The sequence below is a fragment of the Rousettus aegyptiacus genome, unplaced genomic scaffold (assembly GCF_014176215.1).
Source record: "Rousettus aegyptiacus isolate mRouAeg1 unplaced genomic scaffold, mRouAeg1.p scaffold_m13_p_13, whole genome shotgun sequence".
In the NCBI taxonomy this organism is placed as follows: Eukaryota; Metazoa; Chordata; class Mammalia; order Chiroptera; family Pteropodidae; genus Rousettus; species Rousettus aegyptiacus.
Window position 1 is genome coordinate 24,017,024 of NW_023416288.1, and position 18,771 is coordinate 24,035,794.

The window sequence follows — 18,771 nt, forward strand, 5'->3', positions numbered from 1 at the left end:
TAGGTCTTCATATGGAGGTGCAATGCTGAGACATTTTATGGCGGACAGACTGCCTTGGAGAGTTACCCAGCACTGTAGCAAAATTCCCATAAGGAAGAAATAATTGTTCTTTTTTAAGTTACTGAACTTCTGAGCTGTCTGTAGCTAAATTTAGTCTGTCCTCATTAATATAAGAGGTTATATAATCTTCATATAATGATTAACAACGAAGTTCTGACTGAGATAAACAAAAGCATAGGTTGCAGCATTTATTTTTGTATATCCAGATAAATATCTTGCACATGAATTTGTCCAAATGTTATTTTACCAGAAAATCATAAAATTTCATGTTTAAAAACTCAATATATAATTTTAGTAATGTACTCTTTTCCCTTAAAGTTTATCACAATAATTTTCTGATATTGAGAAATTTAAAAACATTTAAGATACATACAACACTAATTCTTAGAGAATAACAGAAAGACCTACTTTTGTATAGAATTATAAATTCTATAATTGCAGAAAAAATTACAATTGCAGAAAAATATTTTAAACTTCTTGCAAATACAGTTCCTAAACCATTTAAAAATATCTCAGAATTATAAAAGGCTTATTTTGAGGAAGAGAAAATATGTGTGTGTCCAGTAAACAACAATAAATAGTTTCTGAAGGATAGATTCTTCATTAAATATTTCATATAATTATGCCAATTTTTGTAACTGTTGTTAACAGAGACAAACAGTAGCAGATATTCCTCATTGAGAATTTCCTCTATGGCTCCCATTTAAAATTATGTTTTGAATCCATCCTTTATGACTTCCTATACAAACATCTATAATTTTCAAGCATGGCTTGCTTATGATGCCCCTACTAGACTTAATTAAAAATTATTGAAGTCTCACCCTTTCCAACTAAGTGGATGATACATATCAAAGAGCAATCATAAATTTCTGCCTTTAAAGCATTTCATGACCTTTCAGTGTTAAAGCATCATGAAATTATTTCCATAGAAATAATGATCTGGTGAATTCTGCAAGCATGGCAAAATCTCTGCCATGTGACTCACAGGGTGAAAAGTCACTCATTACTAGTCACACAGCAAGTGTCTGCAGAGTATAATGGATTTATAAGAAGTAAGGTTACCACAGATCTAATTTTAATGAAGTCCAAGACATAATCTGAGCTGATAGAGCTTGAAGTCTGAGCATAATCTATACAAGGTTAGAGCTATTGTTTGACAATACAAGGAATATAATTATCTCTCTAAAAGCTTCTATTTTTCTATTAGGTCCTGTGGATACACCATTTTTGGGGTAGTAAATAGTTAAATTTATATTAAGGAGACAGAAAAAAGTTTCGAACACTAAGAAAATTCAGTTTTCCCATATGTTGACTGTTTTAAATATGTTAAATTTTTCTCTCTTGTCTTAAGGCAAAAGTAATTATATTTTTGCATATACATTACATACATAGGTAGCAAGTTTGATCAAATAAGAATACTATCAGGTTTGTATCATTAAAATGTTCCATAAAAAGACAAAACAGACTACCTAAAAACTCCGAAACTGATTATTTGGGGGTATACATGGAGAAACATATGCATCCTACAAACAGAAATTACAATTTATCATGTGAATGCGAAGTCATTCAGCTTAATAATATTTAAATAACATATACTTATATATTCTTGAGACACAACATGCTTTAATATGACAGAACTTGATTTGATTCTATGTTTTTCTTACTCCTGTGTTATTTTCCAGAATGACAAGATTAAGTATGTCATTGTATCACCCAGTCACATAGGGGCCAAATTAGCATTTGAATATAAGCTCGAGAGAAAATTACCAAGAGCCTTGTATTTCTTGACAAAAAAAGCTAGTACACTTGAAATATGAATATATGACAAAACATGCTTTATGCACCCGATAGGATGAACTGATTGAAGAGCAATATTTTTAAATATAAAGACGGTCTGTGGATGAGACTTCTGGATCTCACAGCCTGAATGGTAGAAAATTCATGTAAATTTCAGTCAAGCAACAGCCATGTTGGTGTTAATTTTTATATAAAGTTTATTACTGAACATATATGCCTATTTATGAGAAGGTAGAAAGTGAGTTCAAAGAGAAAAACTGACCTCTGAAATAGAGTAAAAACAATTAAACCTGACATCTAGAATTGGTAGTCATTTACAGACTTTTCACAGGCTTAACACTTTGAACTGAAAAAGATTTAAATTATTAGGAGGGAGGAAAGGCAAAGTGAATTCACTTCTGAAAATCTTTGTTCTTTTATTAAAGATCTGTTTTCAAAATCAATTTGCAGGAACAGAAGCAAGTTGCCCAATAAGTCAACAAGTCTTAAATCTCCTTGAGTTGCTGGATTTCTGGAAGTAAATTTTTCTAGAATATTATCTTATCCAGACAAGACAAAGAAAATGCATGCCAACTCCTGAGGGGAATCTGAGTCCCTTCTGAAGCTGGCGACCTTACCTTCCTCACTCGCATAGGCCAGAATGGATCGTGCTCGTATTTGTTTCCCTTCTGTGGTTTTCCCTGAGCAGGTGTGTGAGCAGGAGGACCACGCAGACCACATGCTGAGTACACAGTCTCTTGGGCACGGGGCATAACAGGCAACGGGGATGGGGAAGATGGCATCTCTGCACAGCTGTCTGTCAACTTCTTCTCCTGGGAAAGACATCATCACCAACAATCTATCATTTTTCAATAAATGTAAAATGAGCAATTGAAACCAGATGGGCACTGAAATAAATTAGGTTATTTCTCCTTTGTTCTTAGTTAAAAATAAAGCCAAAAGAGTGACTGCCTACTATAGCCCGATGTTAAAAGAATGCCAGAAAAAAAAATATATCTATATAATAAAAGAAGCCTCACTTATGGATGGATATCTATCTATCTATCTATCTATCTATCTATCTATCTATCTATCCATCCATCCGTCATTTATCTATCTATCACCTATCATCTTCTTTTATTACATAATGTTTGTGTGTGTTGATCAAGCACAATGTTAAAAATATTTTTATGCTGCAGATATTTGCCCAGTAATTTTCATTCTGAAAATATTACATTTGTAATAAAGAGCATCAACGAAATATGTTCCCCTCTATCTCATTATTAGAGATGAGCTATCATTTACAAATAATGATAATGACTCTATCCATAACATGTACCATATGTTTCAAACCTTCTTGTGTCTCCCAGGTAATTAATTTTCTACAATTGGCAACCTTTTCTTTCCTTAAAAAAATAGTTTGCTTTTGGAAATAACAGGAAATGTAAATGACAGGATAGCACTGTTAAACCATCGTTTAAGGTAGTCCCATTGGGAGAGGGGGAGAAAAATGACAAGGTAAGGAAATGGCAAAAGATGGTGTCACTTAAGTGCTTAAAACTCTTCAGTATGTTCCTATTGCTCTTAAGATACAGACCAGATTTCTTGAAAGTTTACAGTACTTCAAATGACCTGGCTCTTGTTTTCCTATCAAGCTTCATCTCACTCCACTTCCTCCTTTGCCCTTGGAACTCTAGAGATTGGCACTCATTTAGTATTTGTCGAATGAATAAAATGAGATATACAAAAGGCCAAAGAGAAAGAAAATATTGTTGCTGTTAATAAATGCCAAAGATAACCAAAAGAATTACAAATAAATGACCAAAATAGGACATGGAAAAAGTCTGAACTCTGTGGCTTAGCTGGTTAATGCAGGATGCCAATGAGGTCAATGGAACAAAGTGAAACAACACACAAACAAGCAAAACTTAATTTGCTATTTTTCCACAGAATATAACCATCATTCTGGATGAACAGATCAGAAATGTGTCTTGGGGCAACAGGCATTCAGGTAATAAAGAGTGACTAACTTTGCTATTCTTCCTTGCTATCAGACAAACTTTAAGGTATTTCTCACTGATGGAAGGTTAGGAGCACCATTTAATGTACAGTCCTTTATTCACACATTTGAAAAAAACCCAGAAAATCAAAAGTCAATTAGAAATGCTCTAATATATTAATAGCTACTGGTTTGCAGGAACTTAAATCATTAGACAGAATCAGAAGTCAATTGGAATGCACTTAACGTATTAAAAGCTACTAGTTTGCAGGTCTTAAGTTATTAGGCATTCTTACTAGTTAAGACTCACTAAAGTGAAAATTGAGTCATCATTCTATTCTTCACTCTTCTTTAGTTGCTCTGATCTGCGGGATCTCTCTTAATTCTGTATTTATTGGCTTCAGGGTTTGGCTTATATCCCAATAAAACAATATAACAGATTGCAGATTCATAGGTATATAGATCGAGTACAAAACTCATCATAATACAAAGCATTTCATATTTGACAACTGACATAATAATGATGACTATTCTTCCTACTAGACTTTTTTCTAGTGTAAGGAGGGGCTTTCATATATCTTATTTCCTTCTTTGCTATTCAAGGCCTTTGCATTCTCTTTGTATGAAAATTTCAGATCATCATTCAGCAGACTGCTTCTCAGTATTCAGGTTTCAGTTCAATTGTCTCCTTCCTAAAGGAGGTGTAAGTAACCATAAACAATCTCACAGTAACTTCATCTTATTTTTGATATAGTTTTAAACACCACTAGAAACTATTTAAATTAATTGTTTGTTTGTTTATTGCTAGATCATATGACTAGATAAAAGCTCAATGTGGGCATGATCCTTATCTGTCCTGTTCATTATTTTATACTTAAAACCTGAAACAGTTCCTGGCACATAGTAGACACCAAATAATCCTCTGGTGAGCAAATAAATGAATTAATAAATTTTAAGTCATTGTTCCAGTAAATAATTTTGGGCTAGATAAATACAAATTTATGTACAGTATTTCTTAAATTGCCTCTCTAGGACTTTGCTAGAGTATAATCAGTGCACAGGCAGCATATGCATCATCTGGAGTTTGCTAGAAAAGCAGTCTCCCAGATCCCACCCATTGAGTAGTAACTTGCAATTTTAAAAGATTACTAGGTGATTCATAAGCTCATAAAATCTGAGAAGCATTGCCCTAGGATTTTTCTACCTTTTTACTCTTATGGTTTGAATAGAACCAGACTGCCTCTTGAAAGGGCAGCTATATAAAACAAATTCATCTGGATTTCATACTTAATACCATTCATTTCTCTGTGGGACTCCTTTCCCTTTATAGTTCTCTTTATACAGAGTATACTTGGATGAAAACATTCATTCTATGAATAGTTACTGACTGCCTATCTTCTGTCAGGCAATGTGCTATGAATATTGCATGCATCATCTCACCTAATGGTCACAATAACTTTTTTTTTAGGTATAACTGATATATAACATAATATTAGTTTCAGGTATATGACATAATGATTATATGTTTGTATATATTGCAAAAGGCACAATAAGTCTAATTAACGTATGTCCCCATGCATAGTTACAGATTTTTTTTAAAAAAATGAGGACTTCTAAGCTTTATTTTCTTAGCAACTTTCAAATATACAATACAGTTTTATTGACTGTAGTCACCACGCTGTACATGACACCCCACAACTTATAACTGAAAGTTTGTACCTTTTTACAACAATCTTCTTACATAGGTGTTAATATCTATTTTTTACTTTAAAGGAAATCGAAGCTTAACAAGTTTAACTTTACTCTCTCAAATAGAAGAAGTATGACTGAAGAAGCAGAGATCTGATTTGAGTTCTAACCAATCCCCCACCATATATATATTTTAAACTGGCGTGGTGGTAGGGAGAACCCAAGATGCCATGGAAGTTAATAATAGATGAGCCTTTGCTGATGAAAAAGTCAAGAAACTGACACTGTAAGTTGTTTCTAAAGGCACAGTCACACGTTGTCTCAACTACAAAGAGTATGCATTGTTAATATGTCCAGGGTTATGTATTTTGGATAACAGCCATTAAGTAAACAGTAACAGATCTGAAAATATGGAATCATATAGATATTTGACTTTGCTTTTAATGGATGCTTTTAATCAACTCAGCTCACTGACCACTGACTAGACCTATTAGGAGCTATGTTCTTTTAAGCTAACTCTCCAGCATTCCAGACATCAGTCATCTTCATCTGGGAAACAGAAAAAAAAAAAAAAAAAAAGTTGGGTTTAAGGTTATCAACAGAAACTCCAAAACTTGTCATCTCCAGTTGCTTTCTGAGTCTGTTACTTCTATCTTATTTTTTATATAAAAAGTGACCCTGGGAATAAGGTCTTTACTTATAAGAGCTGCAGAAAATAATTTCGTTTCTTTTTCTCACATTAAACTTTGTTTTGATTGATAAACATTTTATTTAGATATGAATTGGTTTGTATGACATTATTTCAGAGAATATATAGCAGTATAGCAGTGCGTTAAACATGCACATATCGGAATATCAGGTTAATTGATATTCTTTCCATATAGAGAAATGGAAATTCTTTTGCTTAGTACTCTGGAAATTCCATTTTTCCGTATCAATGGCCCTACGATTAGGATATTTTCAACTACCATATGTCCTCATTGCAGAACCATTTGAAACTTTGATTATCTGAGTGTGCATCCCAATAAATCTGAACAGACATATCCAATTATTATAACAGTGAATGATGTAGTTCTACAACTCATGCAGGCACAGACCAATGCAATCTATTTTTCTTTCTTTAGTCTTAGGAAAATTTCTTAGCTAGTTGCTGAATGTGATGTCATTAACATTTAGAACTCTCCTCACACATGCCTTTGTGTATTAGATGTTACACACACACACATACACAGCATGCATCTACCAACATAAAAGGCTTCAAATGACTGCTTTACATTTATGTAACTTGTTCCCACCCCCTCCCACCTCCCTTGAAGCTCTAGGCATTTTAACCAAGCCTGTAAAATGTGTATTTTCCATGAAATATAGAACACAGAACTAAATGAATATTCTATTGTCTACACATTACACCTTACATCTTACTTCAGCCTGAACCAAAGTATATCTGGTTTAAACTTGTAATACTCAAAAGATTGAGAAATAAAATGAAAATGCTTGGGTATATTTATAAACTAAAAATGAGATTTAAATGTTTAAATTACTGTCTTCCCATTTAACCTCTTTCTTCATGAACATAGTTTAAGAATATATTTTAATAATTCATCATTTTAATCAAATTAAAACACAGATTTTGCATTTTTAATGTAACACCCAAATTTCTCCTTGTTTGGCCTATTTTCATGAACACTGTCAAACTCTTTCATTAATCCTTCCAAAATATCTCTTTTTATTCTACTGTTTCCTATTATAATTACACTAAAAATTCATGAAGATTTTCATAGAAATAAAGCAAAATGAGAACTGAGATAAGCAGACAGAATTTGTTTTTCTTGGGAAAATTATACAATGAAAGTTTTTGTTTTCATTGTGCTAGAGCTTAAATATAGAATATAAATCTTGTTTATCAAGATTTTTATAGTTTATAGGTTTTTATAGTTTAGGAGCTGGGTAAAGAACACAACATTAATATACTAAAATATAATTAATTTTATTTTAATGTTAAACATATATGTATTCAGTACTATCCCCTAAATGTTCCTTTCACTATCCTGATTTCTTTTTAATCACAGAAATGTGTAGATTGTTACAATTGATTTTTCAGTCACAGTAGTACTACGTGAAGTGCACCTCCAGAAGGCATTGCAAAATCAAAACTCAGCAATGTAATGGAATCAAGGGGGTGGTGAGCAGAAAAGGATTAATTAAAGCAGAGAGAAACTGGATACAGAGCCAAGATTTTTTCTAAGAGCCACACTGTTTAGAAAGTCTCTAGCATTGTAATTTGGGGATCGGATTTTTCTTGCCAGGCATATACAAATTCCAGAGTAATCCTGAAAAGTGTTGTTGAGTCATCGATGCCTTTTATATTCATCAGAAATGATCTTAAAAATTCATACTGACTTTTGATAGTGAAAGTCATTATTTATATATTTACTTATTTATTGATAATCAATATATATATTTTTTAAAAAATTTGAGAAGGAAAAATAATGGATTCTCATATTTGCCTGGCTCTTTCTAGAAAGCATTTTCACATAACAGCCTTATCTGAACTTCATAACAACTGTAAGATATAAAAGTCCAGAATGACTCTCATGTTAAGTGGGATGAGAACAACACTCATCAATCGAGTCTTATAACTCTTTATTCCTTCCCCTTCTTGAAGAAAAAGAGGTACACATCTCTTCACCTTAAATGGAAATTTTACAAATCATTTTTAATCCCTACACTTCCTCTTCTATCATGTTCAGGCAGTCTGATTTATTCAGTGTACTATCTCCTGACCCCATATTCTTTTCCAGACTATTGCACATTTTACTGTGTTCTCCCACTGTATTATACTTCCCCCGCAGCTCATCGTCCATCCTGACCCCAAGGGTGTGCTTCTAAAATGCAAATATGAGCATTACAGTCTCCCCAAAGGCTAAATTCCTTGCTAGAGCATAGAACAGTTTCATTTTCTATCATTACCTCACGTTTTCCTTACATTCTATTTACAGTAAGCTATTTGCTTTCCCATGAATTGACACACTGGTTTCTAACTCCTGAGCCATTTTCTGCACACTGTTCTTTCTTCATGTGTGGTTGCCCCATCTCTCTCTAATTGCCCAGATGGAGTTGTACTGTATCCTCTCTGTTCCCAGAGCATTGCAGACATAGTACTTTTAAGACTTTTTACAATTGTCTGTTTACTCACCTTTACCTCCATTTGTCTATGAGAAACTTCTGGCTAGAGATTTTTGTCTTCAACATTTTTGTATCTGAAGTCTTTGGTTCAGTTATTGCCAAAACTTAAGAGTTTTTTGGTAAGTGTTTGTTGGATGAGGGAAATCCCAGGACATGTGTTATTTTTCTGGAGAAAAAACCTGATGTTTATATATTTCCAATTGTTAGTTTACCAGGATCTATTGCCTTAACATTATCCTCACTTTGACTAAACTTTAGACAGGATTCTTTTAGACTCTATGGCCCTAACCTCTTTGTACAATTGTACATTGTTTTCCCTCCCTTTGACATTAATGCAAATTTTCTTCCAGCCTCTTCCCAGTCTTATAACCCAGGAAATGTCTTTTTCAAAGAGTTGGGAACCATTTCTTTGACATGAAAACATCAAAGGAGACAGTGCCCTGATCTCCCAGTTTCTGTAGAATGGAAGGTGCCTAACTTCTTTAATTGGTACCAATTAGTAAACACAGATGGCCTAATCACATTGAAAAACGTTTGCAAACTCATGAGTAACTCAATGTGCTCAAAACATCCTATTGATCAATCTCTCCTTAATGTTCTCCAGTGCTTTTTTACTAGCTCACCTCAGTGCTTGAGATAATTTCTGCCTTTTGTTTCTGTGGAAATGATCTCAGTTTCTATTATAATAGTCTAGAATAAAGTCCTCCTTGTTTGTGTAACTTTGGTGTAATTTTTATTTTGACACACCAACTTATAACCAATTTATAATATGAATATTACATATAGCGCACCTTCTTGCTCTCTCTTTTTTAATTTATGTATTTACTTATTGACTTTTAAAAATCTTTAAGCAATCTAGGGTCTTCATATTATGATCGAATTATTTTCAGCATTTTCCTCCTTCTTCATCATCTTCAAACCCTTTCCATCTTCAATAAATTTATCTTTAATATTCTCACTATGTTCTCTTCCCTGTCGCCTTTCTTTTGTTTCGTGATCTCAAGTCTCTGTCTCTGTTTTTATTCTTTCATAATCTTGGCAAAATGAACGAGGTGACTCTGAGGTTAAAGCTGCCTTCCTTCTCACTTTCCAACCCCAGGCTATGATGTAGTTAATAGTACAACTTTTAACTTCATTCTTGATATGAAACCCATTTTAACAAAGTATACTAAATAACATAATTTGTTGTAGATAAATGGTGAAAATTTAGGGCTAAATCTAATCATAATTTTGCATTTTCTTGCTTCATTGAATTTAAGGCACTCATGGTATAACCTGCCCACTTAGTGAGCAAGGTATTAATCAAACAACTCTTTATCACTATGTCCACGACTTCCTTTGCTAATAACTCTGGATAAGGATTAGGCAGCAAAAAAGGGCATATGCTTATAGCTGGTAAAGTTTGACAGTGGGCCCAAGACATCTGCTCCTGCTAAACATCAACATCATGGCACATATTTGTGCATGTTCTATGTATGTGCAATATGCTATGGGTATAATTAAAAGCACAAGCATTTTGGAATAAAGATGCAAGTTGCATTTTCTTAACTTCACTTAACTGAAATTAGTAATTTATTTGTATATTCTTTTCTATTTTCCTTTTATTTGTCTGCCTGAAAGTCCCAGACTATCCTGCTTTATCTTCAGTGATTAAAAAGTAAACGAAATCATGTTTATAAAAGTACCATGAGAACTCTAGAAAATTCAAATAATAACTTTATCTCTGGCATTATTTGATATTAAACAAAGTTTTATTTATTCTTATCTCCTCAGATTTATTTCATATTTTCGTTCTCAAATAATTTTTTCTTGTGACTTTGCTCTTAATTGTTTTTGAGTATGAAATTATCTAAAATGTTAATTTCATCTCCAATTTACTTTTTTAGTAACAGAAGTCAAAGTGTTCTAGTTTATTTCTGGCTCTACAATTTACCAACTCTATGCTTTTGAGTTAATTTAACTGTTCTAAGGTTCAGTTTCCTAATCTGCAAAATGGAAGCTAATAATAATACTTATCTTATGGTACTATTATACATATTAAATTTAAAAATTAAATGAGTGCCTAGCTCAGTGTCTGGCACATAGTTGAAACATATCTATTAAAACTATATCATGTTTACTTTCATTACCTTCTGTCAGTGGAGGAGTTAACCATTTCTATCATATACCACTGTGGGCAAGAGTCTGCTCTATCCTAAACACCACTACTTTTCAGCCAACTTGAATTAATTTAGTCACTTTTTCCTTAATTTTGCTTATAAGTGGGCTTGCAGAAAGGTATTAGTAAATACCATTGCATTAGACTAATAGCATAAGCTTAATCATTCAGTAATTTTGTATTTTTCTTTTTGTTAAAATGCTAAGGTTGTGAGGGAATACAGGAATCCTAGGAAAAGCAATTTATGTAATTATGACTATTAAATGTTATAGTTCTTGTTTTAAAAATTATTTACAGTGTGTTGTAAATATCTTTTGGACATCAATCAAAAATTTTAATTGAAAGTTATACTACAGAATATTTAGCTCAAAGTGATGAGTAGAAGCACCAAGACGTGTGGAATCCTATATAATGCTCCATCAGTCCCTTTTCTCTCTATGGACTAAATAATTTGAATCAACTTTTAAAAGTTCTAAGTTAAACAGCTGTACACATTGACTTTCTATCATCAAGTCTCTCAGGCATCTTCTAGACAAAAAGTAAAAAACAGCTTCTTAAAGTGCTATAATATAGTTACATTGAACCATATTATAGTACTGAGGGAAATTATGCTGCTAAATGAAAGAAACTATGTATTAGGGTCATTTTGAAGAGTTATTGATACAATTAACAAAAGAGTCATATTTATTAAAATCTATTGGCTTATTTAACTTTAAAAGCTTATGTAAATAGATAGTTCCACTTGAAGTATTTCAATAGAATTCCATTTACTCTGTGATGAAATACAACTCCTGTGTTGTTGATCTGTCCAGGCTCACCCTCCAGCACTTTAAGGTATCTTATAGGTTCTAGCCCTGATGGCCCTTGTAGTGGCTTTTCCTTTTGTTTTGTTCTTTTTTATTTTTTCCAGGTCTTGGTTACCTAACATTCTTTTTCTGAGAGAGTCTCACATTTTCAATCTGTCCTGCAAATTATCAACCAAATAGTCTGCCAGTCACACTGCTGTGACTACATTATACCCTCAAATGATTCCCTGTAGCTCTCCAGATTGTGCATGCATTTACGTCTGTTGTGTTTTAAGACATTCCATCATCTGCTCCACTTGACATACCTTGTCTAACAAAGTCTATTTCCTATGCTCTGGGTATTTTTGCAATAAGACGAGGCTCATGGGAACCTCGTTGTCTAGAAAAGGATGAGTCTGAGCCTTTATCAACTTTTTGGGACTAGGTTAAAAGCTGATTTTAATGTTCAATTTTTATTGTTTAAAGCAATTTTTACCATTTCTATTTCTTCAATCCTACTTTTTGGGACCTCTTTCATGTTACCATAAATAAAAGGAAAGTATAGTTATTCAACAGATAGTCATTGCAAAATCACAATGTGCAAAGACGTCTATAGAATAGTAGACAAATTACCAAAAAAATTTAAATAAACCTATATTTGACTTTGGAATCTTGGCAGAATTCAGAAGGCTAAATGACAGAGATATTGTTTAGCACATAAAAACATTCATGAATAAATGTAGTATAAAATTTGGGCCCACTGATAGAGACTGTGAATTAATGGAATGATTATAAATGACAGTTTATAAAGAGAGATATTTTGGAGGCAGTGAAATTTGAACAGAGTTTTGAGGGAATAAAAGCTAAATGATTGGAAGTGAGAAAGACAGAGCAGTAAAATGTGAAAGATTGGTGTACGTGGGAAGACTCTGAAGTAGAAACTATTTCAAAGAATTAATCACCACGATTACATTTTCCCAAGACCTTCCACTCTATCCTGTGATGATTCCCATGTACAAACACTGAAAGTTTCAACCATAAAGATGAGGCTAACTGCCACACTGAGTAAATCACAGTATTCCCCCTTTAATCTTCATAATTATAGTGGAATGTCTGCTAGTAAATCATAAGAAATGAATCCAAGAGAAAATTAAGTTTCAATGATGGGGGAAGTAGTATCTTATTAATTGGTATGAAAGCTGTTTGCTTCCACATTGAAAACCACAAACGTGTTAGGACCACCCAGACCATTTCATCAACAGTTAGCATTTATAATAAGTTGTTCAGGGCCAACTCAGACTTAATGACAATCATGAGTTTATAATAAAAAGGCATTTAGCTGACAGAGAAATATATAAATATAAAATAATAATATACATATACATAATATACACATACATATAGCTGCTATCTGAGAGTCTGGCTTCCAAAGCCTGAAACTAGGTGCTGACTGAGATCCCTCCCTCTCTAATGCAGCAGGTTTTGGCACACTTTGAACAACTGTAGCTATTAAAAAATAAATCAGGCTTTTTGGAAGAATCACAGATGTTTGGGTTACAACCAAAAGTTAGGGCAAGGTTGAACAATAAGGTTTATCTCATATCTGAGGTTACTCCTCCAAGACTGGGAGAGATAGCTGTTTCACCTAATACATACAAACAAACACAGAGAGCTAAGTAAAATAAAGAAACAAAGGACTTTCCTCCAAATTAAAGAGTAAGTTAAAGCCTCGGGGGGGGGGGGGACATTAAAATGGAGATATATAATTTACCTGATAAATATTTCAAAGTAATGTTCATAAAGATGCTCGGTAAATATGGGAGAAGAATGGGTAAACATAGGACAAGTGATCTCAAAGATAGAACAGTGAAACTCTGAAAGCAGAAAAAAAAGAATTCAAAAAAGTAAAAATAGCTTAAGAAACACATAGGACAATATCAAGTGTAATAACATTCACATTATAGGCGTTCCAGAGGAGAAGAGAGAAATAAAGGGGTAGAAAACTTATGTAAAGTAATAGTGGCCAAAAACTTCTTTAGTATGGAGAAGAAAACAGACATCCAGATTCAGGAAGCCTGCAGAGTTCCAAATACTAGGATCTCGAAGAGATCTATGAAAAGAAACATTATAATTAAAATATCAAACGTTAAAGATAAAGAATCTTAAAAGCAGTGACAGAAAAACAACTTGTTACATATAAGGGAACCTCCATAAGGTTATCAGCAGAAGTTTCAGTAGAAACTTAGCAGGTAGGAAGAAAATGGCAATAAAATACTGAAAGGAAAAATCTTCCAAGAGTATTCTACTTAGCTTTGTTATTATTCAGAATTGAAGGAAAGAGGGAAAAGTTTTCCAGACAAGAAAAAGCTAACTAAATTCATCGCCACTCAGCTAGACTTATGAAAAATGTTAAAGGGATTTTTTTAATTGAAAAGAAAAAGCACCAATTAGTAATAAGTAAATATTTAAAAACATAAATCTCACTCATAAAGGTAAATATATAGTAAAGGTAGTGGATTAATTATGTATAAAGCTGGTAGAAAGATTAAAAGATAAAAGGAGTAAAAATAACTATAACTACAATAATTAGTTAAATAATACATAAAAAAGGTATAAAATATGACATCAAAAACATAAAATGTCAGGGGCAATGAGTAAAAATGTAGAGTTTTAGAATGTGCTCAAACTTAAGCTATTCTCAACATAAAACAGACCGCCATAAATATAAGTTGTTATATGTAAGTCTCATGGTAACTATAAAGCAAAAATCTATAGTTGATACAAAAATATAACGAGAAAGGAATCTAAAGGAAGTCATCTAACCAAAAAGAGAGCTAGAAAAGGAGAAAGGAACAGACAGGAACTACAAGTCAGAAAACGATCAACAAAATGGCAGCAATTACAAACCTATTAGTAATTACTTTAAGTGTAAATGGACTAAATTCTCCAATCAAAACATAGAGTAGCTCAATAGACTTAAAAAACAAAGCAAACAAAGCAAGATCCATTTATATGCTGTCTATCAGAGACTCACTTCAGATATAAAGACTGACAGTGAAGGAATGAAAAAAAATGTTCCATGCAAATGAAAAGCAAAAGAAAGCTTGGGTAGTTATACCTATATCAGAGAAAATAGACTTTAAAACAAAGATTGCAATAAAAAAACAAACAAAAGCATTACATAATGATAAAGGGGCAATCCAACAAGAGTCTATAACATTTACATATGTTTATGTACCCAACATAAGAGCACCTAAGTTTAAAAACCAAATATTAATAAACCTAAAAAGAGAAATAGACAGCAATACAATAATATAGTCATGCACCACTTAGTGACAGGATATGTTCTGAGAAATGCATCGTTGGATAGATTTTGATGCTGTGAGAACTTTACAGGGTACTTACACAAATCTAGATATTATAGTCTAAAAATAAACTACCATATGATTCAGCAATTCCATTTCTGGGTATTTAGGCATTTATTTAAAGAAAACAGAAACACTAATTTGAAATGTTATGTGCATCCTCATGTTCATTGAAGCATTATATACAATTGCTAAGGTACAGAAACAACCTAAGTGTCCATTGATAGATGAATGGACATATATAAAATAGAAAACTACTCACCCATAAAAAAGAATGGGATCTTGACATTTATAACAACATGGATGTGCCTTGAGGGATTTATGCTCATTGAAATAAGCCAAACAAAGACAAATACCATATAATTTCACTTACAAGTGAAATCTAAAAAAACCAAAAAAAAACGAACAAACAATCCAATAAAAACAGACATAGAACCATGCTCATAGACACCACAGAGAACAGACTGGTGGTTCCTGGGGGCAGGATAGACATAAATGGTTGAAGGGGGTCAAAAGACACAAACTTACAGTTATAAAATAAATAAGTTATAGGGATGTAAAGTACAGCATGGTGACTATAGTTAATAATACTGTATTGCATATTGAAAGTTGCTAAAAGAGTAAATCTTAAAAGTTCTCATCACAAGAAAAAGAATTGTAACTAACGATGGTGATAGATAGTAATGTCTAGACTAATTGTTATGATCATTTTGCAGTGTATACAAATATCAGATCATTACATTATACACTTGAAACTAATATAATGTTATATGTCCATTATACCCAAATAGAAAAAAAATACCCTAACACCTCTATCACATCACATAATTACCAACTCTTTTGTGGTGAGAACATTTAAAATCTACTCTCTTAACTATTTTCATATATATAGCACAGTATTGTTATCTATAATCACAATGCTGTGTACTAGATCCCCAGAACTTGTTCACCTCCTAAGTGTAAGTTCGTACTTTTTGTTCAACATCTTCCCATTTCCTCCAACCCTCAGATATTGGTAAACAGCATTCTACACTCTGTTTCTACAAATTTGGCTTTTTAAGATATCATATATAAATAGATAGTACACTTTACTATTTGTCTTTATCTGACTTATTTTACTTATCATAATGCTAACACTACAATGGTAATCATATTGCAATATATAATTTTATCAAATATATACCTTTTACAGGTATATAGTGTTATATCAATTATATCCCAATATATAGTTGGGGAAAAAAGATCCCTAAATGATTCTGATAGATCAATGTTTGGGAACAATTTGTCTACTCATTTCTGATAAATGCCAATATGTAGAAAAGGAAGGAATAATTGTTAAAACCAAATTCTTATAGTCATATTTGTGACTAGAATTTATATATACTTATTTAATTAAAAGGTTGGCCCACTGTACCATCTTAATTTATCTTAATTCTTTTTTTGGTGTTCATGTCCAACCCTGAGTTGAAGCAATGATTTAGGAATTGTAAGGAAATAAAAGTAAATTAGAGTGGCTTCTTCTTTACTTCATGGTCTTCTATGAATAAAATTGTGAAATTTTATAGCAACGGCTTCCTAATAGGAACATTAGAGGGTGATAACATCTAGCTACTAATGTACTTTGATGAGTGTTAGGAGGACTATTTAAACATGAATCAATAAAATATAATTGCCGCTGCAAAGGAACACATACACATTTATATTAATGCACACATAATATAATTTTACTCAAAATCTGAAAGAAAGTATAGGTATACATTAATGGGAAATTTGCTCTTACAAGAGAGAGTAAATATTTTCCAAAATTGAAAAGTAATTAGATGTTATACAATTTTCTCATGTAAATATGGCATTAATATTCAGTTGGTGTATGCTGGCCTGATGAATAAAGGCACACTGATTTTTAAAGACAAACCAATTAGTCAAGACATCTGTTCAGATTGGTCAGTGCTTGTGCTTTGGTCAGTGAATATTTTGTTAAATATTATGCATAAAACCCCTGGGTGTAATCAACAATTTATTTATAAATCCTGTTCTTTTAATTCTCAGTGTTCTCATTATAATTTCAAAAAGAAAAAGTAAAACAAAATGAACAACAACAAAAACCATGAAATTTAACTCCACAGGCTTAAACTTTTCCCCTGTCTAAATCTACCTATGACTGTGATTCAAGGTAAGATGACCTAACATATTTCTTTCATGTTCCTTTCTGTTTAAAAATCTGTAATAGTTTTACAGTGATTATTATATCTTGGATGAAGGGAAAGGAATTAACACTTTTGAGTATATATTAGGTGCCAAGCAAATGATCATCATGGCAATTTAGGAGGTAAATATTTTTAAATCACATGTGATAGCTTTTGAGATAAAAAATAAAAAAAGCTTTTTCCCTTTGCTCCAAGTCATCAACAACTTACTGGCAGAGGCAGGATTTCAAGCCCACATTCCTACTCTGAAGCTCATAACATAATATATTCCAGGTATAAGCATCTGGCAGGCACTTGATTACAATTTGTAAAATAAATTAACATTTTTATTTTTTTACTTATGTTTATTTTTAAAACATTTTCTAAAATTCACTCCTCTTTTATTCAGAGCATATTATTATACCCTTAAAATGTATCAGTTCTATGTAGCATATTACAATCTTAAAATCATCAATAACAAACCTGCAAAATAAAATTATAGCACAGATGCAACTTTTCGTGAATGGGTATTTAATTTATTTGGGGGTTAATTCTTCTATGCAGTATTAATTGTTTCTGACTTTTCACTAATGTTTTTATGAGCAACTTGACCTTTGACACATTTCTCTTTTCAAACTTGTGGCTTGATAATTTACTAGAAACAGTACATTCAAGACGAGAGTTAAAAAAACAAAACAAAACAAAACTACCAAAATAACTCTGCCTTTAAAGCAATTATTTTTCAGAAAAAAATTTTATCTGATTTATAATTTCACCTTTTGACTTATTTTTAACTTCCTGAATCTATATTCTGTTTTATATTGTACTTTCATAACCTGTGCTTTAGAACAGATTATGTAATAACTAGATAAGTAAGCTTTAGGGAGGCATTGGCCCTGTGCATTAGGATAAATGTTAAACATACTAATTGTAAACAGATAAAGAAGAGAAAGAAAATAAATAAATACAACCATGAACTTTTTTGCTAAAAATCAGCTTGAATACTAAGGAAACCATGACCAGGTTTACTTACAAACTGGCAGTAATTTTATCACCCAATGCTATAGTAGTTGCTAAACTTTCAATGAAGATAACATAAAATCAATTTGAATACTTTCCATTGTAAAACTATATTTTCTAGCACTGTGTGCTGAGATAATGTTCTCTAGAAGCCATTAAAAAAAATCAAAACCACTACTGAACTAGAGAAATTTAAAAAAGTGCTTGGCTTATATGTACATCCGAAAGATGGAATACAAGCTGTCTATTTGATCAAACAAGGAGGGGAGATGCAGACAGAATGAGTTCCATAGCTAATGCGCTAAGACTTTTGAAATCTTTACCCCGAGGGTAGGAATAATAACCTCCCTACTTGGATTTGAATGGACTTTAAAAGCCAGGGGGGAAAATAGATGAGATAAAATACATAGAATCAAAATAATAGGGAATTTGGAGAGTTAAGATTTTTAGAAAAGCTAAGTTAATGCGAAGAACAATAAGGCCCAAACATAAGGATCTTGTCAGCTGTTCTAAGAGCATAAATTTTTCAAGTGATAAATTCTACAAT

General features: G+C 32.2%; 1 protein-coding gene across 4 annotated transcripts in view; it reads right to left on the reverse strand.

The window, feature by feature from the left end:
* THSD7A (thrombospondin type 1 domain containing 7A) overlaps nucleotides 1-18,771 on the reverse strand; it is a 603,286-nt gene that overhangs the window by 86,204 nt on the left and 498,311 nt on the right. For all 4 annotated transcript variants that reach the window (XM_016160722.2, XM_016160721.2, XM_016160720.2 and 1 more), the window contains one exon: nucleotides 2,475-2,669. In XM_016160722.2, coding sequence (XP_016016208.2) covers nucleotides 2,475-2,669 — 195 coding nt within the window. The remainder of the gene's footprint in view (nucleotides 1-2,474; nucleotides 2,670-18,771) is intronic.